A 26712-nucleotide genomic window follows, 5' to 3' on the forward strand; every position below is an offset into this window, starting at 1 on the left:
CCTTATTCAAAAGGGTAGAGAACCAAGACCAACACCATTCATCCACAAAACAAGCAAATATAGGTATCCCCTGCTTTTCGAAAGTCTGCTTTACTCCACGTGGCTTTTTAAAAATATCTACATTAATATTTGCTTTCTGCTAACTAAAATCCAAAGAGGATTTTCGCTTTTACAAAAAAAGGCAAAAAGCGAAAATAGTATTTAGTGTTTGTTTTGCAGGGAGCCATTATAGAGGCAGTGCACCAGAGGCAAAGAAAGTTGCACTGCCAAGCTCCTTTCCTGGAAGCACACTCAGCATCTCAGCATCAAGCTGCCATAGCTTGGAACTGTGTCTGTGAGGATCTGTGCTTTACCTCCATTTATTTTGTGTATCCTGTGTATCCGTTACAAAAATGTACCCTAAGGTATCAGCAAAGCCTGAGAGAGTTTATAAAAGTGTTACTTACGTTTAGCATAAAACTAGATGTACTTAAACGTATCTGGTGTGATTTGGTAGGTTATTTGGGGGGGTCTGGGAACACTCAAAATTTTTTCCATATAAATGAATGGCAATTGCTTCTTCGATTTATGCCATTTCGGCTTAATGAAAGGTTTCATAGGAATGCTCTACTTTCGGATAACAGGGGAACCTGTAATTTTTTAAAATTTCAGTTTGTTACAAGAGTAAGGAGAAAAACCTGTGGCTAAAGGACATTGCACTATCAAATACAAGAAATGAAAAAACATAGACTTCAGATAAACTAAATCAAATAAATAGCAATTTCCAATTGGCAAGCATAAGAGTTGGTAATCTCTAGACTGCCAAAGAACCCAAATTCAATTTCTCTGTATCACTGAGGTTACTCAGTGATACAGAGATGCTGATGCTACTCAGCCAGGGCCCAGACTTTGAGAACTCCTACTATCCTCAGAACCTCATCTATTTCTATGCTTATTGTGCCTGATGTAGTCATTCAAATCAGTTATAAAGATTGATTCTTCCCTCAGATGAAGGCTGGTCTTTACCTACTGTTCTAAATAGGTGTTGATCATGTGGAATGAATGGCAAACATCATCTTCAGGTGGAGCTTTTCTGCGTGATATCATATGTTTTTGGACAACCAAAGGGTGACTCTCACTTTTCCAGCTCCAAAATGCCACACAACCATTTGGGGCAATGACGACCTCCACAGAGAGGCACCAAACCAGTTATTCAGTAACATTATCCCAATTTAGATGTACAGGGATGCACATAATATTCTGCCAGGAAGGCTTTTTCCTCCCTCTTAGCTGGTTAACTTCTCCTTTTTCAGGTCTTAGCTTGTGGGTGACTTATGCAGGGAGGCCTTCCTTTTTTTCCTTCCCGAGGACCACGTCAAATCTTCTTATTATGGGTTCTCATAGAGTCACTGAATCCCCTCCTTTGTAGCCCTTGTCATGGTTGAATTTTTAACAATTGTTTATGTAAATATTTTGTTAATATCTATTTTCTACACTGGACTGTGAGTTCCCGACAGACAGGGAATGTTTTTGGTTTTCATTATCATTATATTTTCAGTCCCTAGCACAGTATCAGTATTAGGGCATATAGAAGATGTTCAAATAAAGGTAGACAACATCTGAGCTATTTTAGCCCTAAGAGAGGTAAGAAAAGCATTCCTCTATACTCTGTTCCTTTATCTATTTTCAGCTACCCAATACTCAAATTAAAAAAAAGGCTTACCTTTCCTGAATAATTCTTGGAGACTTTCAGCACTTTGATTTAATACAGCCCATATTTCTTCCTCCTGCAGTGGTCCACCCCGCACCTCCAGGGCCTCAGCTAGTGACACGTGCATATTACCTAGGAAACAAAGATAACAGATGGTCTGCACACCAACAACTTGACTGCACTTGCAGTAGTGAAAGTTCTACATCAGCGATAAGGGACTATGAGGTCCCTGTCTACCTAATTTCTCAATATTGTCTCCAATCTAAATACTTAAACTCGCAGAGGGTGAAGGAATTGGAGGGGAAAACCCTGAAAACAACCACTTGCCCTAGCACAATAGGGTCAACCACAGAGACAGAACTGCAGAACAGTGGTGCTGACTACTTCATGTGAGGAGACAGAGACCGCAGGGTCCTGGGAGGCCAGAGTGCAGATGATGAAGCCAAAACAGCCAGACTATACTGAAGGCCTTCAGATTATAGTTCCAGGTTTCATCCTATCCATCCAAGTAAACAGAGGAGGAGGAGTAGGGAGGAGACCCTATAGCCATAGTGGGGGTATAGTTGGGAATAAGATGGAATACATCTCTTCTATTCATGGATTGATTTGCACATAATATATATTATATATAATATATATTATATATTATATACGTGTATATTATCTATATCTATATCTATATCTATATAGTTTAACTATAAATTGTGCACTGAACGGACTTAACTATTTCTAGACCCAGCTTTGTTGCTAAAGTGGTTCACAACAGGCCTCTCCAAGATGTGCCACTTTGGCATGGTAATTATTTTGAGCTGATGACAACTGAGACCCTGAGAGCTCATGGAAACTTGTACTTCTCCCTTGAAGAATTTAAATTTGGGGCCTTGTCCATAACAAGAGTTATTACAAAAGACAACTTTTTTTGACCTATCTAGAGAGCAGGACAAACATCAAATTACTGAACATCTGCTCTTCTACTGTCCTTCAAATGACCTTTCCCCCACCCCACCCCGAAGCCTCAAGGAGCCTTACCTAATCCTTAGCTCAGAATGCCATATATACCTCAGTTTCCCTTTCTGTCTCTGAACCTCTCATGTATGTGGGGTTCTCATATGTACCAATGTAATCAAATTTGATTATTTTCTCTTGTTCATCTGTCTCATGTAGGTTTAACTATTAGACCAGCCGAAAGAACCTTGACGAGTAAAGTTTCTTCCTCCACTCCACGGCCAATTTACCATTTGCCTCTGGGAAAGTCATTTCACTTCTAAACCTCAGTTTCCCGTTTGTGACACAGAAATAATAATAGTAATAATAACGCTACTATTAACATGACAAGGAGAGGTTATGCCTATAAACATGCTTTGTAATCTAAGACTCTACAGAAGTTGAATTAATAAAAATTTAAAAAGGTGCCTTTGTGGTTACATTTTTGTAGGGTCGAAGTTTTATAATGCCATTCAATTAAGTAGATGATATACTGATAACATTTAAGGTTTTCTATGGGGCTCAATAAGCCTATTTTCATTTTGGAAGGTTGAAATGCAGCTAGTCAAAACCTCCTATATAGATTTTTTTGCATTGATGTCTTGAAAAGAAAATTGCTCTTTACAGTGATTACTAAGATCTACCCAGACCAAACCAATTTAAGCATAATGTATAATGTATATACCTAATGGTAGGTAGAAGCAGATGGGTTTGGAAAAGAAGCTAGAGGGAGTGGAAATGTTAAATACTTTCTATAGTTATACCTTTCATTAAATTTTAAAATTAACTCACAAAAATACCTGTTTGTCAACTAACAAGAAAAGTTAATACTTTCTTTTAATTAACATTTATGGTAATTTAACTCAGACTGAAAAAAGCAATTCCAGCTTCAAATTAGGTCAGCCTTGTCCTGTTACTTTCCTTCTCAAATGTTTACTACAGCATTCTATGCTTAGAGTCTGCCTTGAGGGGTGTCTACTTAAATGCACAAGGTAGTAGTTAAAAGGGACGATATAAGGTATTACTTTAAAAAAACGACGAGTTTATTAGGTTTGAATAAAAAGTGTGATTATTTATTCAGATCCCTCCCCCCCACTAAAACTCTCTAGGTTTTTCATGTACTTTACTATAAAAAAGAAAAAAATTAAATTTATTAAAGGAAAAAAAATAGAAGCTTCATTCCTTTCTAAGTGATATCTGAGTTATCTTCCAAATACAACACTACATTACAGTATTTTGTCGTATATAATGCTCACTTTTTGCCCAAATTTGTGAGCGAAAAATAAGGATGCACCTTTTACATGGGTAATACTAATCCTGAATCTATATAAATGTTTTTAATTCTTTTATTTATGCTTATGAGTTAAAAGTGTAACACTAGAAATCAATAACGATATCCGTATGCAAAATAATACCCTGGAATACGATAATCGGTTTTGTCGAACTTACAACAGACTTGCAATGACAAAGAGTTCTTGGCCTTCTATGATGCGTCAATATCCTAAATTTGTTACTGGTACATAAAATTTCTTGTACCTGGTATCTTTTCTTGTGTTTTGTAATTATTTGTTACATAAAATTTCTTGTACCATAATATGTTAAAAAAATAAATGCTAAAATTCCTTTATAATACAAAAAAACAAGTACCTAATGTAAACAAATAAACATTTGAATTAAAAAATTAAAACGAAAGAGTTTTTTCCCCTGAAAGTTTGGGCCCAAAACGTGGGTATGCATTATACACAGGAGCACATTATACACGGAAAAATATGGTAAATTGGAAGCTTCAGGAGAGGCACCAATGAAATACCAACATGACTTGTGAGAAACACTATCCTGTTACAAATTTCCGAAGTAATATGTCTGAGAACCAGTTTAGCTCTAAAGCCAACACACACGGTATAAAGAGTAGAGAGAAAATTACATAAGGAGAATTTTGTTAGAGAATTGTGCTGATTTTCTTGCTTCCCCAAAACAGGAGGGGTGTGGGAAGTGTCATCTGTTTTACCTCAAGCCAGTGAAAGAGGCTTCAGGGAGACCCCATGGGAGTGCTCGGTGTGTGTTCTCTGGAGTTAGGGGGGACAGACTGTTGCCTGATACTTCAGGGATCTAAGGCTTCGGCTATCACTCTGAGCAGCGGGCAGCGGGGAGGAGAGGGCACACAGAGAGTCAGCGGGAGACAGCATGCTGAACTGGGAGCTAGTTAGTCTTCCAGTAAGGAGGGTGGTGGGAATGCAGAGGGGACCAGAAGCAGGGCGACACAGGGTCAGCCTGGAGCTAATGAAACCCTATCCAAAAGATAAAAAGCTTCCCCCAATTTATATTGTGGTAATGGTTGTACAACTCTGTGCTTATACTAAAAACCACTGAAGGCATATTTTTAAAGGGTGAATTTTATGATATGTGAATTATATTTCAATAAAGCTGTTAAAAAATAAAAAGTCCTACCAGGTATACCACTTAGAGGTTCCCAGAGTACCACCAGAAGGAGAATGGGCGGGAGGGTGGGGGGAGAAGCGGAGGAAGAAGAATTAGGTATTGGCTGTAAGAAGAAAAAGTTTTTGAAGTGTCACAGGTGCTTTGGTTTCCACTGAAGGACTCTGAAGAACCCACAAAAGTACACACAAGAGAAAGGGTCACCCTTATGCACATATCAAGTTCAAAAAGAGTGAAGCAATTTTACATCAAGAATTAGGCAAAAATTGTTTGCCTCTTTACCTTTCTTCCTGCAGTTTAAATCCTGATGGGGTCAAATACAGCCAACTTACAAGTGGGTGACGAGATGAGGAACAAAAAGAAAGCCAACCCCGCAGCCTATAACTAATCCTAGCTAGGGGAGGAGAAAGTTTTAGCTTTCAGTGGTGATTGAATTGTTGATTAATATACTGACTAGGCACTTTTAATTATGGGATTTACATCGCGTTTTCCAGTGAAGTGACTAGAGTTATTATTATCATCATCAAAGGATAAGGAGAGAATTTTGGACCTGAGTTGTTACCTAGAAGTGTAACATTGAAATGCTCCTTTCTCTGACTCTATCTAATTCCAACCAGCATTTCTCCCATTGCCTTCAAGCTAATAGATCCTGCTACAGATATGCTAATTAACAGGAGGAATTCTGCTTAAGGCTTGTGTATTTGCAAAAAAAAAAAGAGGCCCCTGTCAGAACACGACTCTCCAGAAGAGGTGGGGAAAGATGTACAAAATCTCTTATCAAAGATTTATAGGAGCCTCAGGCTGAGATCACCAGGGGTCAGGGGACCGACTGGGAACAAAGAGATTTAGAGATTTCGTGCTCTTCCTTGGATCCCTGTCAGCGTCTAGCTGTCTACAGTTCTCACCCACCTCTCACCCCGCCCTCCTCCTTTCCCTTGGGTGCCTTAAAGATGGATTTGTAGAAGCGGTAAAGACTCCCCATCTTTTCAAGCCTTCTCGATCAATAAGACTTTATTTCAAACTCTGATGTTCTGAATATTGGACTTTGAAGCTTCGGGCACACAAACCTTGAACCGGTAACAGGCAAGGGGAACACTTCCCCTTCATGAAACAGAGAGAGAGAAAGAAAGAGAGCGAGCAAAATAAGTTGCTTTTGATTATACCTTATGCATTATATTGTAAAGCAAATGATATTTGTATTACACACACAAAGTTTTAAATCTTAAAATACTGGCTTTTACTTATTTTTAAAGAAATTAGTTTTTAAAATATAATTTTTCCTATGAAAAAGTAAAAAAAAGCTTTCAATACAACAGTTTTTTCATGGCTTGATTTTTCTATCGACAAAGTTTACAAATTACACCTCTGTGGCTTAATTCAAGCAGGTCTGAATTACGTTTCATTAATTCTGTAAATTTTTACTAATTTTTTTTTTGGTCTATTCAGTGAAGTATCTCTATGCATCTCTGGTTGGAACTTGTTAGAACTCTGAAACACAGATGGAACATTTGTTTTTGTAAAGCAATGTCATCTAGGTAACAGAATAGATTTGTTATTTTTAATTTATAGCTTTGCTAAAATTGACGTTTAAGATTTTAAAAAATTGCCTCACCTCTGTAATCACCTAAACTCAAGATGTAATGTAATGTTAAAGCAACTTTCTAAAAATCAGACAAACAACAAAACTATAGTTTATAAATTGTCTGCCATCACTATCTTTGGCAAATGCCTACTATTATCATCTCTGTTATTTTTATTCACCTTTACTAGTCTGATCATTAGCTCAGAAAAAAAAAGTAAACAAGGGAATGAAGAAATGCAGAAGTGAAAGAAGGATGCAAGAAAAAGAAAGGAAGTAGAGAAGAAAAAGCTGGATGTCAAACAACAGAAGAACAGATGAGGGAAAAAAATTCTTAAGTTTATTACTTTGTTTCCTTTAGACACACTACTAGATAACTTGGGGTGCAGATACATGACTGGCATGACCTTACCATCAAAATGATCCTGCTTTACAATAAACATAATTATATTATTCACTTTTGTTTCCTTGAAAGTTGTGGGCTACATAATAACTAGACAGTTTTTGGAAAGACTTCCAAATAAGAAAAAAACAATTATATAACCAGAGCCATTATTATGTCTTTGGTTGATACAGGTATTATTGTCATGACCTTAAAACTGTGCCCACAGTTAGACAAAAACCACAAAGGGATTCTAACAGATGTCATTTTAATCCTGAAGGATTTGTGGCACTCACAGATAGGAAGCACACAAGTGATTTGTACAGAATGAAACAGTAAACAGATTAACGGAATCCAATCAAATGATATAACAACCTGTCTAGGGGTGGACTAATGAACTAGAAATGTTTAAACTGATTCTAAGGAAATTGGGCCATAAGAGTACCCTGTTTCAAGAACAAAGCGACTATAAAATAGAACTCTTCTGTGGCCACTAGTTTGGGGCAAAGATCCACACTCAGCATCCTGTCTAAGGATTTCTTTCCTCAGTAAGAAACCACAGTGAGTTGAGAAGGCAACCCACAAAATTGTAAGCATTTTTTATCCAGTAAGATTCACAATGAAGTTTATAAAAGTTTAAGAGAAGCAAACCCATATAAAGTTTTTAAAGAATCTACATGTATTTGGTATTTTAGCTGTTTTATAATGTTTAAGAGAATAAGGTCAGTTAGAGCAACAGCTCAGCCTTGTGATTCCAATTTAAATAATGTTAATTAAGAAAATGGGTTGAGATATTTTACAATGTGTAAAATGCCACTGGAGTATATAAGACACTTAAGCCATAACATGCTTATCCATTTTCATTCATTAGAAGATTTATTTAAGTACTTGGAAAGATTTTTGTCAGACTGCTAAATACTTTAAAAATAGGCTTTAAATTATATAAATGCAATTTTACAATATTTAAGGGAGTTTAATTAACAAAGTTTGAAAATGGGATTATACTCAATCAAAAGGCCCCTTGAAAGTGACTTAAATTTTCTACAGCTACAAAGAAAAATACAACAATGAAATGTACTGTTAACAGCTTAAGAACTAGGTTTAGAATTTTTCATTAAATAAAAATATTCATTTAAAACTAATTTTTAATTAAGCCTTTCTGTGTATGAGAACACCTTGGAGGCCTTTTTGTTTGTTTGTTTTGTTTGTTTTTAAATTAGGAGATAATCATCCTGATATAGACAGTTTTCTTAGATATGACACCAAATGTGATCAATTTACAAGAAAAATAAGGTAAACTGGGCTTCATCAAAATTAAAATATCTAAAAAAATAAAATTAAAATCTCTGCTCTTTGAAAAGAACTGTCAACAGAATGAAAAGACAAGCCACAAATTAAAGGAATATATTTTCAGATAACATAACTGATAAAGGACTTGTATCCAGAATACATAACTCCCAAAACTCAATAATAGGAAAATAAACATTTTTTTAAAAGGACAAAATATTTAAATAGACACTTCATCAAAGAAGACATACAAAGGGTAAACTGAGCACATGAAAAGATGCTCAACATCATTAGTCATTAGAGAAATGAAAATGAAAACACTCCTACATAGCAATCAGAATGGTTACAATGAAAAAAGACTGACCATGCTAAGCGTTGACAAGGCCGTGGAGGAACCAGAACTCTCACGCAGTGCTAGTGATCATGTGAAATGGTACTCTTTGGAAAGCTGTTAAAAGAGTTTCTAAAAAAGTTAAATATAAGCCTATAATATGATCTAGCCATTCCACTCCAAGGCATTTTCCCAATAGAAATTAAAGCACATAGTCATACAAAACCTCACACACAAATTTCACAGCAGCTTTATTTGTAACAAACACTGGAAACAAGCAAAGTCTATAAACAAGAGAATGGATAAACAGATTTTAGTATATTCCTACAACGGAATACTAAGCAATAAAAAGGAATAAACAATCACTGATACATGCAAAAATATGGGTCTCAAAATAATTATGCTGAGTAAAGGAAGCTAGATAAGAGTACATGCTTTATGATTGCACTTGTGCCAAATTTTAGAAAATGCAAACTGATGTGTTGTTACAGAAAGCAGATCAGTTGCCTAAGGACGGCAGTGCCCTATAGAGAGGCATATCAGAGTGATGAGAAAACGGGAATAATGGATATGTTCGTTATCATGATTGTGATAATGGTTTCACAGTGCATACATAGAGGTCTGACAATTAAGTTCACGAACGTGTTGCAACGATGTTACTAATCTTTTTTGATATCACAGGGATTATTCATTATAAATTAGTACCAACTATACAAGCAGTTAACCAAGTTTACTATTTGGATGTGATGAAAAGGCTGCATGAAAAAGTTAAACAAAAAAGACCTGAACTTTTCACCAACAATTCACGGCTATTGCATCACAACGCACCAGCTCACAGACCTGTGACAGAGGAGTTTTTAGCCAGTAAACAACTGTTTTGGAACACCCACCCTACTCACCTGATCTGGCCCCCAGTGACTTCTTTCTTTACCAGAAGATAAAGAAAATACTGAAAGACATTTTGATGATATTCAGGACATCAAGGGTAATATGACAACTCTGAGGGCCATTCTAGAAAAAAAGTTACAAAATTGCTTTGAAGGGTGGACTAGGCACTGGCATCGTGCACAGCTTCCCAAGGGGAGTACTTTGAAGGTGACTTTAGTATTAGTCAGCAATGAGGAATGTAGCACTTTTTCTAGGATGAGTTCATGAACTTAATTGTCTGACCTCATACGTCAAAACTTATTAAATTGTACAGTTTAAATAGTATAGTTTATTTTATGCCAACTATGCCTTAATAAAGCTATTAAAAAGAGAAAATAAAAACTAAAACTGAAAGGGAGTCAAATATATGGTGATGGAAATAGAACCGACTCGGGGTAGTAAACACACAATGTTATATGTATATAGATGATGAATTACAGAATTATACATTTGAAATCTATGTAATTTTACTAACCATTGTCACCCTAATAAATTTTAATGAAACAAACAAAGAAAACACCAAAAAAAAACCCAAAAAACTAAAAGTAACCAAAGCCAGGACAACATTGCTTTCCTTTGTCCCATGAAACTGTCTGGATTTTTTTTTTTTTTTTTAAAGATTTTATTGGGGAAGGGGAACAGGACTTTATTGTGTGTACTTCCACGACTTTTTTTTTTTTTCCCCCAAGTCAAGTTGTTGTCCTTCCAGTCTTAGTTGTGGAGGGCACAGCTCAGCTCTAGGTCCAGTTGCCATTGCAAGTTGCAGGGGGCGGAGCCCACCACCCCTTGTGGGATTCGAAGAATTGAACTGGCAACCTTGTGGTTGAGAGCCCACTGGCCCATGGGGGAATCAAACCGGCAGCCTTCGGAATTAGGAGCATGGAGCTCTAACCGCCTGAGCCACCGGGCCACCCCCCACCCCCTTTTTTTTTTTTTAATTTTCAGAAGAAACCAAGCCACAACGCCAGGTAACACGTTTTTGTTTTTTAATTTGTTTTCTAAAAGTTAACTTTTCTCATTGAAAACAAAAAGCTATAAAACTAAAGAAACCAAAACCCAAGGCTAGGTTCTGAGATCTTCTCTCTTAGACAGTCAAAGCATATCTAAGATGCCATGTAACTCATATGTTTATAAAGTCAGAATTTGTGGATTGATAACACGATCATTTTTTAAAAATTCAGTATTAAACATAGCAATCTCTTATTTTTCTCGACTTCTAATTTCCTAAAGAGTTTAAAGTTGAAATGATAACTGCAATTACAGGACAATTTAGATAATGTGAAGTTATTTCTACCTTTTAACTTTTGATACAGAATGGTCAACACAAAGGCATATATATACAAAGCAGAAATAACAAGCGCACTATTAGAGCTCTAGAAGACTAAAAGCGAATCTAATAAAATAAATATATTAATATTTCTTTCCATTAGGGGTAGGTATAGACCAGGTAGAAGAGAAAAAAAACATTATCACCTAATATAGTTAGGAAAGACTAAGAAAGAATTGGGATTTTAAGGAGAAAAAGAGAAAACTGAGTCAATTTTTAACTGGACGTTGCCTCAAGGTAGAAAACAGCATGTGTCTAAACATTTTTATTGAAGTTGGAGCAATGCTTAATATTTGTCAACTTTTCCATTGTACTTTCCCAGTGAGAGAAATGAAACTAAAACAAACACAAGTCTAAATTGCCTTTCTGGGTCTCTGGCTCATGTCAACTACTTATCTAAACAGAAATCATATATGCCTGCTCCCTGCTTTCAAAGGACAGCTTCAAAAAACCAGAAGAAAAACGCTGGAATTCTTCAATCCCTCTCTGTATCATTTAAACTCAAGAAGAAAGTAAACTTTCCAATTTCACATTTGTTGTATTTCTCTTCACCAACTGAAATGTATCAACAGAAAACAATGTTATAGTAGAATTTGGGTTTTGAGTATTGTCTTTCTACATCACCTCTCCTCCATACCCACTGACTTTTATTAAGATCATTGTTACAGGTAATTTGCTGGTCTTCCTCAAGAAATACAGACTTAAATATCTCAAGAGTGGGCAGCCACTAAAGGAAACAAATAGGTAAAAAGGAAGCTCCTGCAAAAATCCAGGAAAGAACCAATGGAAGCTTGGCCCAATGGAAGATGGTAGCTGTGGAATGGGTGGAAAGTGATCAGATTCAGAAACACTTTGAAGGAAGGACCAAAGGGATTTGCTGATTATAGATGCTCTTTGCCCTGAGAAACTGGGAGAGTGAAGTTACCATCAACTAAGATGGAGTGGACTGTGTGAGGAGTCAGTTTGAAAGAGACATGTCAGAGCTCAATTTTGTACAAGTCTGTGATGCTAACTAGACATTCCAGTGAAGATGCCAAGTAGATAGCTAGATATGAGTCTGCAGTTTATGGGAGACATCTGAGATAGAGATAAATATTTAGATATTGTCGGCATATAGATGGTATTTTAAAGCTCTGAAAGTTCATGAGATATCTAAGGCAATACATGCACACACAAGAAACATCCATGGACAGAGAAATAAGGACTAATAAGAAAAAGAGACTGAGCAGGAATGGCTTTGCCCCCAACACACCTCTTTCAGAGATCCTTAATTGCTTCAGAACAGGTTTGGTTTTTAAAAAAATTGTATTTGTTCAAATCAGGATCCAAATAAGGCCCATAATTGTGCGTCTCTTTTACTCTAAAACAGTAATTCCTTTGTTATTTTATGCCATTGATTTGTTGAACACAAATTGGTTATAATTTTAAAATCCATTTTTTCTCTCATGTTAAGCTTTAGATCCCATCACTAGAAACAGATGAACTGAATTCACAGCAAATAAGATTTTTCTAGCCTTCATCTGATTACTTTAAAAAGGATTTTATGTATTTATTTAGTTATTAGCAAAGACTCCGTAAGCCTGCATTCTCTATTCTGTAATTATCTTTCTCAAAATGACAGTGTTTGTTTTATTAACATTACCAGAAAACTCTATGGTAAAGTAAATGATAAACAGTAAAACTTATAATTTGTGTTCAGACTGGTCCATAGGGCATGGAATTGGGCAATGGCCCTATTTTCCAAACTGTATCAGTCTGAAGATAAATTCATTACAATTTCACTGAGTGTAAATTACCTAATGTGCAGTTAGAAGGATGAAAATAAAATGACCCAATGACAAGGTGGCAATATTAACTCAAATGACATCTAGAGACACAAAGCACATAAGATTTTAAGAAAGAACAGTATTTATTTAAGGTTCTGTTAAGGATTGCATAAACAATGAACTTATTAAGGTCAATCAAAATGTTTGAAAGACAACTGTTAGCATTTTTGATATCACTCGTTGAGTTACAGCTACTGACTTTTACGAATAAGGAGGAAGAGATGGAGAAGAAGAGACAGAGAGGGAGAGGGGAAAAAAGAATAAATAAAGGAGCAATAGCAAAAGAATGAGAAAGAGAAAGGGAAAAAAATCTGGCTTCCATTATCTCTTATGTATACTCTTGTTTATATACAGGTTCCCAACCACTTAAGAGAAAGTGGACCAGCTGTGTTTTAGTAGTGAGAAGTTCTCGGGTTTTAGAAGAGTAATGCCATGCTTGCTTATACTGTATCCTATGAAACAACCTCCAGCAGAGGTCAAGGGCTGCATCCAGTAATCTAACACATTAACATTTCTGCAGCAAACTTAGGACTATTGACACTAAGTGGGATGAATAAAAACTATAAACAGCCTCATGTCAGTTCAAGTCAGTTTTGTCACCAAAAAAGCTCAGGTCAAGTTTGCCTTCAAATGAGTTACGAAAACTCTTTTGCTTTTTCAGTCATTTTTGTATTTATTCTGGAATTGCAGATAAGGGAGTGTGAACATATATTTCATTAAAGAGACGCACTAGCTTTATAAGAAATTCTATTATCTTTGGGAGCGCTATGGCATAATTCTAGGCACTTAAGGATGGAATTGAACCCAGTTAAAATTTATATGGTGACATCAAGATTATATTTAAGGGCTGTCTTTTTTAAATGGAGGTTAAAGTTTAAGACAAATATTCCATTGCTTATTATTGTGAATATAAGTTTTCGATCAACTAACTGTTAAAGACATCACATCTTCAACAAAGGACTGAGTCTCCATTCATGGCCTACAGTGTGAACTCCACACAGGTACCCAAGCCAGGGCTTTGCCTTCTGAGTGTAAGGAATTCCAAAAGCCTGTGAGAAACCGGGAACACAAGATTTACTTAGAGGTAAAAGGCAGCTGACATGACAGAGGGTTATGTTGTAAATCTGTGTTTTAGAGAGATATGAGAGGCTTCAAGAGAAACAGAGAAACTGCCAGAAACAACAGCTACCTACACAAAAAGAGAGAAATCTTCCCTATGATCAATTAGTTGTAAACTCGGGTAATTTGAGGGAAAACAGCTGGGGTGCAAAGCAGTAATAGTTATTTGACAAATACTTCTAAAATCACCTCCAGAGCAGTGACTTTATCTATTTGAAAATATCCAAGAGTATATGAAGATGGCTAGGGCTCTAGCAATCTGCATTGTACAAACAAGACTTAAATACTGACATTTAATTAATGAGCATAGTGGTGAGGTAATTATATTCTGTGTTCATTACTCAAGGAGAATGTGGTCCAGTATATATGATTAAAGAATATGATGTTTAACATCTTCTGTTTTCTGTTGTTTACATTACATGTAATGTTAGTGACATCATAGCATAAATGGATGGAACACACTCAAGAAGACCTCGTTGTACTCCAGTAAACAAAAGACTTCATGTATCTAAATGGATGAAATGTCTGGTCATGTTCTCAACATTCAGTACCCGCCTAGTACAGTTTCAATGTTATGTACTCATATGAAAATCCTTACTAAATTTTGGGGGTTTTTTACTCATAACTACAGAATAAGGAACTTGTCAAAAGTGCCAGTAGGAAGCTTTTTCAATATCGCCAAAAACAGAGAAGTATCTTTATTCCCTTCAGTCCTATTGTAAGAACTTTACAAGTTATAGGATATATTTTTCTAATGCCAAACTGCAAATAAAACAAAAGGAAAGAAAAAAGAAAGATTTGGCTTTTGAACTGAGCTAATAATGGGCAGACTGATTTCTTGATCTGAAAAAACGGGGATCACTGAGTTAATATGTGTCTGGAACATAATAACTGCTTAATATATGTTGGTTATTATTGTTAAAGATTAGTGAGAGATTTCAATGAAAAAAATATAATACAAATAACTAGATTTTTCAGTCTTTCTGGCAGCTCAGAGATGGAAATTTGATAAAGGAGAATGCAGGCTGCATTTTGCAAGCACATTAGCCTGAGATAGGCTTAACCTATAGATAAAGAAAATTCAAGCTCTTTGATCTTTTAAAGATCTAATACAAAGGAAAATTTTAACTTAAAAAAGAAAAGGGCACTGCTTGCTGTTTTAGTAAGCAAACATACTGAAACTGCATTAAAATACATAGAGGGAAGAGAGACAATTCTGGAAGCTTTCCACATCCTGAGGCCTTTCATTTCTTAGGAGTAGAAACAGGATGGTGAAGAGACCCAAACTCAACTCTATCACTATATCCCATTTCCATATTCCTAAATTCTTTTCTAACATCTCTGATTATTAAATTTGGCTTGAGGTGGAGTAATACTAGTGGTGAGCGAGAACTTCTGCAGCTAAATTCTAGAAAACTGAATTCCACAATAAGCAAATTACTGTTTTTAATTCTCTTTCAATACTTCTAATTTGGTCATGGAGAAAATTCCAGTTTAGAGCTTGTTTGTTTGTTTACTTGCTCATCTCCCTTTTTAACAAATGGAGACATGTCCCAAGCTTGGAGGACTGCTATACAGGCAGGCCACCCTATTATAGTTTATATTTAATAACATCATTTTGTGTTCACGTATTATAATAACATTGACTTTTGTACTTACCTTCAACTTATGGAACATTTTACTGGTTTTCCATTTTAGGAAATAATATTGATCTAAGATTTCCTTTCTAAATAAATAAATTCAAGCACAAAAATGAGGTATGTTAAAAATATTAATCAAATGGCATTAGGACAACACAAAGATTATGATGGTAGTAGTATGCAAATAAAATATGGGAAAGACAAACTTAAGGAAATTCTATTCTTAAGGAAAAACTTAGCAAGATGGTTTCATTAATGAGCAAGAAAGGAACTGAATTTTTAAATTTTATTTAATTCTAATTTATATTTAAGTGGCTACATGTGACATGTGACTAACGTATTGGGTATTGGACGGTGGAGATCTAGAAAACTATGATGATAGAGTTATAACGAGTCTCTTTGCTTTCTCTCTGGCCCCTTTGTGGTTTATTCCCAAAGCAGTAGCTAGTAAACCTTTTGAAATGTAGATCTAATCATGTCAATCCTGTTTCATGATTTCCCATCACACTTAGAACAAAAATCTCAAATCCCTACTCAGGCTGACAGCTCCCCACATGATTTTTCCCCAGGCTGCCTTTCCACCTCTTCTCACTGTCCCCATCACTGCCAACACACTCAACCTCAGCCCTAGTGACTCTAGCCCTTGTATTTGTCTACAACCCTCGATTCAAATATCTACATGGCTAAGCCTTCTCATTCTATCCAGCCCTGGATCAATTATCACCTAGCAGAAAGGCTTTCCTTGGCCACTCAATCTGAAATAGAGCATGACCCACTTTCTTTCTCTCATACCCTTAATCAATTACATAATACTTCATAGTGTTTATAATTAATCTGACAATACATTATAGATTGAATGTTTTGAATGTCTCTCAGAATGAAATGCAAAACTCAGAAGGGCAGAGTTTGTCTCATTAACTGGTGTATCCCCAAATGTTTAGGACAGTGCCTGGCACACAGCAGATTCTCAATAAATATTTACTGAACGACTAAATAACTTCAATCTCATTTACCCTCTCTCAATTTCACATTTATATAATATTTATTCAGTGCTCATTATTTACATGGTGCTGCATCAATGACAATATCAGTGACAATGTGATGAATTCAAATTGACAGTAGTCTAGACCTTGTAAATCAGATCACAACTATTTTTCATTGGAAATAGCTGGGACTGCTTCTCTTGGGGATGAGAGCAAAGTACATAGAGTGTGCCTATTTTCTAATGTCAAAATATTTGCCCTCTGGAAGTAGTAGTTTTTTTATGGTATTCCAAACAGAATGCAGAATTGAGACAAATGAGTTAAAATTGGGTATTTTCAGTTCAATATACAGACTTTCTAATAATATAGAGGAACTACTGATCTAAAGTTGTCAAACAGAAGGATATAACTATATGTGGGGGATGTCATATTCTCCTATATTTGGTGAATGGGGTGGCCTTAGTCGACCTCTAATATGTTTCCAAGTCTAATATTATACTGTCTGTAAAATACTATAATGAATGCAAGTTAATACATCAGTCATTTTCTGACAAGTTGGTTCCTGCTTGTCACAAGTAATAACTCTCAAGGTTGACAGACAGCAGAGAATGAAAGTGAGAATCAAAATAGAGTTAACTAACAAATAGTCTACTGAATAAGAACACTCTATACCTGTATTGTAGAAATATACCCAACTATGAGGCTGAATCATATGAAACTGATAATATGGACCATTTATATTATTTAACTTGCCAGATTTTATTAGCATAGTCACTATGTAATTTCTGCATCTGTACTATCAGGGAGTCAGTCATAACTTAAAAGTATTTGGTTAGGGAAAACAAATCAATTCAATAGCACATGTCTTCTTCTAAAATCCCACTTAGACCCACAAAACATTAGTTGCTAATTCCAATCAGTGGACCATGACAAAGGCAGTCTTAAAATCTATATGAATAGATCAATTAATCCTTAGGATCTTTTAAAAAAACAGCTAAAATGAAAATGTGTATTAAAATTTATGTTAGTATAATACTAAATACTCGTATATGGTTCAGCCGCAGATTCAAACTTGTTAGTGAATAATCAAAACCTGGATGACAACTTCTTACTCCCATTAGTCATTAGATCTTAGGTAATCAGTGCAATTATATTCCAATCAGGTTTTCTCTTAATTTGAAAACTAAGCATAATTTTTACATATGTTGTTTTATGAAAGGCATTTCAGCTTTCTTAACCTAAGTCTACTTCTTAGTAGTCTAATTTTAGAAGCATTTCCAAAATCAACAATACCTTTTTGGAATTGGCAGCATTCCTTTTGTACTGAGATTTTTGGATAAGCAAGTTTTACATTCTCTATTACAGGACTGTTCTGTTTTAATCCATGGCCAACACAGCCCAACCTTCACACTAGGAAATGAATTCTGATGGCTTCAAAGGCTGAAAGTGGTTACAATTGGTAATTCCAACTGGTTTCTGGCTTGAGTTGACTATTTAACTGACCAACGCAAAAGTATTCTATGAAAAGTAAAGGAAATTCTTAAAAATCAAACCAAGAAATAATAACTTTGGGCCAGCCCGGTGGCTCAGATGGTTGGACTGCTGTACTCTGAACGCTGAGGTCACCAGTTCGATTCCCACATGGGCCAGTAAGCTGCACCCTCTACAGTTAGGATTGTGAACAATGGCTCTCCCTGGAGCTGGGCTCCTGTGAGCAGCCGGAGGTTCGTGTGAGCTGCTTGGGGCTGCCGTGGGCTACTGTGTGCTGCCATGAGCAGCTGGCAGCCATCTTGAGTGGCTAGCAGCCATCATGAGCAGCCGGCAGCCAGCGAGAGCTGCTGTGAGCCACAGCCAGGGCTAGTGCAAGGCTCATAATAGCAGAATGGGCCAGGGAGCTGTGTCCTACACAACTAGACTGAGAAAGAAGGGCTTGAACCAGAGTGGGGCGGGGAGGCGGAAGAAAGGGGAAAAAAAGAAATAATAACTTCACTAAGAAAATTCTTATGATAAATAGGGTGATCCTTTTTGAAGAATAGTATCCCATCAACTTGGGTAATCAACATTATAATAGTGTAGACAAAAACACTTGTGTGACAATAAAATTTCATTATAATAAAGAGCGAGTCCTTTAATGAATCAATTATAAGAGCAATTTAGACTGGAATTATTTTGTTTTCTTTATAAATGGGAGTAATATATAACTTTATTTTCCTGTTAGTTTGATATTTTGTCTTAAATAATTTGTACACAAATCTCTCTTGTATATTAAAATACAACAAAAACTACTCTAAACTGAAAATCTGCTACTATTTTCCTTCATACTAAAAGTAAATGACCACGGTACTCACTTTTCCTAGCCATATACCTTAGTACCTTACTCTTAAAAATACTAGGGTTGGTAATTATTGAGTTAGAAAAACATTCAACTTCCTAACAGACATTCTCCCCCAACTTCCACTTCTCTTTTTCCTTCTTCGCAGAATCTGTCTTCCACTATAAAGGCTGGAAGTGCCAGATATTTAATATCCCAGCCTCGCTGCAGTTAGGATATAGGTAATAACCCAACCTAACTAAAGGTACTGAGACAGAATCTAAAGAGAGGGAAACCAGAGCAGATTTTCCTTCCTAATAAAAATGATACACAAAAGGAAATGTTTTTATTCTTTGTCTTGCTATGCAGAAAACAGTTAACATAGCTGGCCAGCTGACAAAGTTGGCCTTTGGCTGGAGTCTGGAAACTTACATTTCAGGAGGGTTCCCATCATCCCAGAACTCATAAGAGTGTCTCACTATATCTAAACTGTGCACACAATGTGGTTTATGATTAACATCTGCTTTCCTTCTGGGAATATGGGATTTTGGTACACGTTAGTCTGAGTTACCCACATGATCAGACCCCAGTAAAAACCTTGAGCACCGAGTCTCTAATGAGCTTCCCTGGTAGACGTTTCACACATGTTGTAACAACTCATTGCTGAGGGAATTAAGCACATCACATGTGACTCCACTGGGAGAAGTGTCTTGGAAGTTTGCTCCTCGTTTCCTCAAGGCCTCCTCCCGTTGCCTTTTTCCGTTTGTTGATTTTGCTTTGTACCATTTTGTTATAATAAATCTATTGTGCTGACTCCTGTGAGTCCTAGCAAATAATAGAACCTGGGTTGGTCTTGGGGACCACCAACATACTAGCCAGTGGGCAATGTATAGGCGATATCTGGAACTGTGGCGGCCATATTTCTTGCAACCACTAGAAGATAAGCCTTAAGGATGCAAGATAATATTCAGAAAAACAGTAGGGGAAAAAAGTAAGCAAGAGAAAGCTAGAGACCTTATGAAATCCATGACTGAGCCACAAAATAAACCTTTGAACCTCCAGACTTACGTTCAACATTTTAAAATAAGATAGTTTGTCATTTGCAAAGAACCCTTATAAGTACTTCTACAAGGATTCTAAAAAACTGATTATGTACAGTAAAATAGGGTTCTCTGAAGACATAATTCTTGGGGATTTTTAAATTTTATGTTAATTTCTCCAGAAAAGCAAGGGGCGGGGGAAGAACAGGGTCAGAAGATTTTTCATTTCACAACATCTCTTTAAACAGTAATATATAAGGTTGGAGAGTGCCTATATTTCAGTAGGTCATTCAAAGCACTGTCCATTTCATGTAAGTTGTTGAATTTATTGGCATAAAATCATTGATAATATTCCTTTAGCATTCTTTTAATAAGTACAGAATCTGTTGTGATGTCACCGCTCTCATTCCTGATTAGTAATTAGCATCTTCTCTTTTCCCTGATCAGTCTTGCTAGAGATTTATACATTTAATTGCTCCTCTCAAAGAATTACATTTTGGCTTTATTTTCCCTGTCTCCCTTTTTTTGGTTTTCTATTAGATGTCTCCTCTGATCTTTATTCTATCTTTTCTTCTACTTACTTTTCTACTGGTTTCTAATTTGCTCTTTTTCTAGGTGAAACAGGTCTCTGGTTTCAGATATTTAGTGCTATAAATTTTCCCCTAGGTTTTGCTGTAGAAGCTTGCATTCCACATATTTTGATATATTGTCGTTTTATTTCTATCCCAAACAATATGCTTTCTCATTTCCTCTTTGAGCCATGTGTTATTTAGTTTTCAAATATTTGAGGATTTCCCAGAGATGCTTTATATGACTAGAATAGATTTGAATACATTAAAGCTTGCTTTACGGCCCTGAATATGAACTATCTCGGTAAGTATCCTGTATGTACTAGAAAAGAATGTGCATTCTGCTGTTGTTGGATGGCGTGTTCTATAAATGTTAGATCAAATCAGTTGACTGTGTTGTTAAAGTCTTCTATATCTTACTGATTTTCTACTTGTTCTGTCAACTATTGAGAGACACACTGAAATATCCGACATCTGTGGATTTGAAAATGTCTCCTTTGCCATTCTGTTTTTGCTTTGTGTATTTTGAAGCTCTGTTATAGGGGTATAAATACTTAGAATTATACCTTCTTGATGAATTGACCCCATTGTTATAAAATATTTTTTCACCCTGGTAACATTCTTTGTCCTGAGATCTACTTTGTCTTATATAAATACAGCCACTTATTTTTTTAATTAGTGTCAACATGGTATATCTCTTCCATCCTTTTAACCAAGATTGCATATAGTTGAATTTTCATTTTTTAAATGCAATCTGACAAGCCCTGCCATTTAATTGGGATGTTTAAACCATTTACATGAAATATTATTATTGATATAGTTGGGTTTATCATTTTGCTATTTGTTTTTTATTTGTCATCTGATTTTTTCCCTTTTTTTGCCTTTGGAATAACAATAATTTTTATGATTCCATTTTATCTCCTTTGTTGGCTTTTAGCTATTAACTTTTAAATTTTATTTTTGTCATTACTGTATGGTTTACATACAAGTCTTTAATTTAGCACAGTCTACCTTCAAGTGATATTATACCACTTCATATAAAAAGTTACAATGGTATACTTCCATTTCTCCTCACCTAATCTTTGTGCTATTGACATGCATTTTACTTTTACATGTGTTATAACCCAATAATACAATGTTATTTTTTGTTTAAAGACAATTATCTTAAAAAAAAGTTTACTACAAATAAGCAAATATAAGCACATTAAAAAAGTACCAATCTTTACCCATAGGTAGTTTTTAATCCATTACCATGTGACATCGACATTACTAGTTGTAGTACAAGTCAGATTACCCAAACTTTTTTCCCTCAGTTATCTGATCTTGTAAGTAAAGTCATAAAGTATTACAACTGTTAATTAAAAATGAAAGAGAAAAGTTGTTAAATCACTTAGGTCTATAGTCCAACCAATTGGTCAGAGACCTGGCTGAGGTGATGCAAAGGCTGGCTCCCTGAAGAGAGGATTCATCACCTCCCTGAGACAGATGAGGATGATTTCTCCCCATTTCATAACTGTAGGAGGCACATTCTGAACTACATTAAACTGGAAAAGGAGACCTGGATTTGCTGGTTCCCACATCTGTGTAAATTTTGAATTAAAAAAATATTAGATTTAAAAGTGCCAACTTGAGTGACCTTAAGCAACCAACTGGAAACAATCTGTATTATATGTGTGAACAATTGGTGACATCTGCCAAGCTGTCTGTCAACTCCTGTATTCCTTCTTCCTTGACTCTTTACTTGATTCTCTTTGATCTATCATCTGTTCTGTACTATTTCCTACTTCCCTGATGGCAAGGTAGAAAAATGGTAAAGTACCTGAGCTTTAGAGTCAGGTAGAATGAGTTTAAGCCCAGCTTATTTATTTAATAGTTGTGTAATCTTGGACTAGCTACTTCACCTTCCTATAGCTGACTTACCTCATCTGTAATAGAAAAACAATAATGGTACTTATAGAGGATTGTTACATGGATTACTTGAAATGATATAGGTAAAATTGCTTGCCCATAATAAGTGATCAAAATGTTAGTCATTATTTCATTATTGCATTTCAGGACTCTTGTAAAGTAGGCCTATTAATCTAATTTTCTCAGCCAGTAGCAATTCCCTTTTAAAGACATTTAAATAAACAGGAAAAATATATATTTACCAATGTAGTTAGCATTTCCAGTGTTCTTTATTTCATTGTCTAGGTTCTTTTGGTATTATTTCCCTTCTGCCTAAAGGACTTCAATATTTCTTATAGTGCAGATCTCCTGGTGATAAATTCTTTGAGCTACTGTATCTCTGAAAAAAATCTTAATTTCATGTCTTTTTTAAAAGATACTTTCATTGGGTAGAAAATTCTAGGTTGACAGTTTCAGTACTGATGTCGCTGCATTGTTTTCTAGTTTGCATTGATTTTGACAAGAAATATGGTGTCATCCTTATCTTTGTTCTTCTGTACAAAATATCTTTTCTTCTTTGAACTGCCTTTAAGATTTTATCACATGGTGCCTTGGTGTAATTTTTCTTCACTTTCCTTATGCTTGGCATTCACTGAATCTGTGGGTTTATAGTTTTCATCAAATTTAGAAGAGTTTTAGCCATTATTCATTGAAATATTTTTTGCCATCATGTCTTCTTTCTCCTCTCCTCTAGGAACTCAAATACCATGTATAATAGGCCACTTGAAGTTATCCCAAAATTCACTGATGAACTATTTATTTTTCAAATTATTTTTGTTTCATTTTGAATAATTTATGTTAGTATGACTTCAAGTTCACTAATCTTTTCTTCTGTAATAGTTAATCTGCCATTAATCCCATCCAGTGTAATTTTCATCTCAGGCATTACAGTTTTCATCTTTACAAGTTCAAGTGTTCCTACATAACTTTTGAACATTTGGAAAACAATTATAAAAAATAGTTTTAATATACTTATCTGCTAATTCTAATCTCTGTGTTAATTCTGAATCACTTTGACTGATTTATCTTTTAACATAGGTCACATTTTCCTGCTTCTTTGCATATCTGGAAATTTTTAATTTGATGCCACATATTGTGAATTTTATCTTATTGAAGGCTGAATATGTTTATAAATATTCTTGAGTTTGTTCGTGGATGAAGTTAAAATTATTTGAAAACTTGGAAGTTTCATCCTTTAAGATTTGTTAGGCTGGTCCAGACCAATTTTCAGTCTACGGCTAATTATTCCTCACTACTGGGTAAAAATTCTTCTTTATACCCTACCTAGTGTCCCATGAATCTTGAGATTCTCCTGTCTGGTTTGTGGAAACAAGCACTCTCCCTGGTTCTACATACACAGTACTATTCCCTCTAATCCAGCTCAAGAAGTTTCCTCAGACGTCAGTGTTTGAGTACTCAGCTGAATTCTCCAAGGGGACCTCTACAGATCTCGAGTGCTCTCTCAGCAGTTCTCACTTCTCCAGTACTCTGTCTTGTTAACTCTATCTGCCTGTGTCTCCCTAGACTTTAAGGAATATGTCCTGAATTCACGGAGTCTACCATTCTCCACCTGGTTTCCGACACCTTGCATCACAGCCTAGAAATTCTGTTAATTTAGTAAGCTGAGCAATCATAAAGCTCACCTTGTTTTCGACTCTCAGGAATATCACTGTCTTCATCATTGTCTTCATTGTCCAATGTCTTGAAAATTGTTGTTTCACATGCATTGTCCATTTTTAGTTGTTGTGGGCAGGAGGGTAAATTTTGTTCCTCTATCTCGGCTAAAAGCAGAAGTTTTGCTAGCTTATTTTGTTTATTTTTCTGTACTGAACCACTGTAAATGGCATCTCAGTTCAATCATCCCTGATGGACTGGGGTCAGATCTTACATGGTTATGAGGCTGCCCCTCTAGATTGTTTCTGTGTAGGTCTTTTCACTAACTGCCTTAAAGGCAGTCATTCTTCTGTTTAAAAAGCACATTTGAAAGAAACAGTATTAAGGGGAAGGAATTTTAATGCTACAAGGAAGAATGTCTTAAAATTTGTGCAGCTTAGTAAATCACAAAGTGATTTTCATTCTGTAGAGTTTCTGTAAGAAGGATTTTTCTAACTCTTGTAAATGAAAAGAACATTCATGGGCAGAGCCGGGAGATACTGAATGCAGAGGCAGGAGAAAGAAGAATGGCAGATCTTGAGAAGGAAAGGGGTTGAGATTAAAATTTTTCTATGAAAAATCATGGAAACAAAATCTCTGATACACTGACATATCAGGCATTGTCTCTATATATTTTAGGCAATACTCTTGATCTGTTCTTTCTTCCTACCCAAAAATTCTATGTTTACTTAACTAATATGCTACAGTGAAACATTAATCAACGCAGATAGCTGGCAGCATTACCCTTCATAAATGTCGAAACAAAATATAACAAGTTCATGCAAGTGTAAGATAGCTAAGAAAATCTAGAGCATAGGTTGCATACTAGCGGCCCATGGGTTCTATTTGTGCTGCATACATGTTATATTAGAGTAATGGCCCACATTACATTTTACAAAAGTGTGACTTTGTGGCCAGTATTTACAAATTAGAAGATTTCACAAATTGGAGAGATTGCATATAAAAATCTTGGAGCTATGGTAGCACTCAAGGCGGGTAGTAGATGTTCACTCTAGCTTGAGTCCAAACCCTTAGTTCACTAGTGTCCATCATTTACCATGGTTTTCCTCCCTCCCCAAATAGCCCTGGCCTTTTTTGCTCCTAGAGCAGGTAATTAATTACACCTGATCAAGGGTATATACAATAACATCGCAACAAATTAACTTGTATTTTTAAAGTTAGAGAACAAATGTATACAAGCATGACCAAAAAATCTACTTTTTTAAAAGGGGAGATAGGATTCCTAGAAAAATACATTGAAAAGAGTACATTTTCCCCACTTGTAGGAAACCTGTATTTGGAGCACATTTTTTAACTAGATTCCTGGGGGTCTAGGAAGTAATCCCAAAATGTTCACTTTTAACAAATTCATAGGTAATTCAGATATAGCTCAATTTGGAAACCACACTCTATCCTACCTTTTGCCTATATTTCAAAAGGTATACATAAAAGGAAGCATAATTACAAAGAAGTCAAACAATGTTATTAGAAAATTATGCTCTGGCATGCTTTCCCTCACAACGCACTCTATTTAAGCAAGAAAAAACATCTGAACTTAGGTACATAATAAGAGTAACTTCATATTTAGTCTTCAGTATTTGTGCTTAAACCAAAAAAAGGAAATTTGAAAAGCATGTTTTAAAAAACTGTTATACACTAAATTTCTGTACACCAAAAATTTCTGTATATTGAGGTTTCTTTGCACCCCAGTGCTCTATAAAGAGTTGAAATAGATTTCTAAGTTCCCCTTCCAACCATAAAATAATCCAGCTTCAGCTATACCCTGTGCCTGTCAATCTCAGTTAAAAGAAAATTTTCAACTTCACAAACAAAACAGTATAATTAATGGTAAGACACCCACGTTTGATTTTACTAACAGATTTTTTAACTGCTAACAAAAGAATGGAGATTAACAGGTCAAAGTGTGAGAAATGTTTGACTAATGAGGTAATTTGAAAAAAAAAAAGACAACCAGAAAAATGAGAATGTACTTCAATTTATAAAAAGGAGACTGTATAAAGTTTTCAAAAGCAAAGAACATTTTAGCATACAAACAGGGGACTTGTAAAGTTTCACTTTAAGGAAAACTAAAACATCAGTTTGTCACATCATTCATTAATGTTTCTTCCTGGCTTTTTAAATATTATTGAAAACGAAAGCTACATTAGAGCACCCCAGGAAGGGGACCTGGAGGTAGAACTAGAAAGATGGCTTAATCTTGTACAACATACATGTTACCCATTCTAAAAAATATTTAAAAATAAGAAACTTTACTTGATATGGTAATTAAAGTCTGCACAACTCATCCCTTTCTAAAGGCAACAAAACTGTTTACTTAATAAAAGAATTGTATGATCATCTAAATTATTTGAATGCGAATAGTATATGACTCTTAAGTGCAAAAAAGGATGTAAAGACAAGGGAAAGGGTTAATAGTGATTTTAATTTTATGTTGAAAAAACTCTAGAATATAAATTCCACTTCTCCAAATAAGCGCAAATGTCAACCAATTATATTGTGAATGAATTTTAAAACCATATGCTAAACTAAAATTTAGAAACTTTTGTAGTTCTCCTATCAGACACTTTTTATACCACCACATACAAAGCATCCAAGCCTACTGAAAGACTTGATTCAAAGGAGAAGAAAAGAAACTTTGTTAGCAGTCACCAACAGTTTGG

General features: G+C 35.4%; 1 protein-coding gene across 8 annotated transcripts in view; it reads right to left on the bottom strand.

The window, feature by feature from the left end:
• The window catches only part of PTPN13 (protein tyrosine phosphatase non-receptor type 13), a 173121-nt gene that overhangs the window by 133011 nt on the left and 13398 nt on the right, over positions 1–26712 (bottom strand). For all 8 annotated transcript variants that reach the window (XM_074323879.1, XM_019731272.2, XM_019731270.2 and 5 more), the window contains exon 2: positions 1703–1822. In XM_074323879.1, coding sequence (XP_074179980.1) covers positions 1703–1817 — 115 coding nt within the window. In that variant the 5' untranslated portion in view covers positions 1818–1822. The remainder of the gene's footprint in view (positions 1–1702; positions 1823–26712) is intronic.

The sequence above is a fragment of the Rhinolophus sinicus genome, linkage group LG02 (genome assembly GCF_036562045.2).
Source record: "Rhinolophus sinicus isolate RSC01 linkage group LG02, ASM3656204v1, whole genome shotgun sequence".
Taxonomy (NCBI): Eukaryota; Metazoa; Chordata; class Mammalia; order Chiroptera; family Rhinolophidae; genus Rhinolophus; species Rhinolophus sinicus.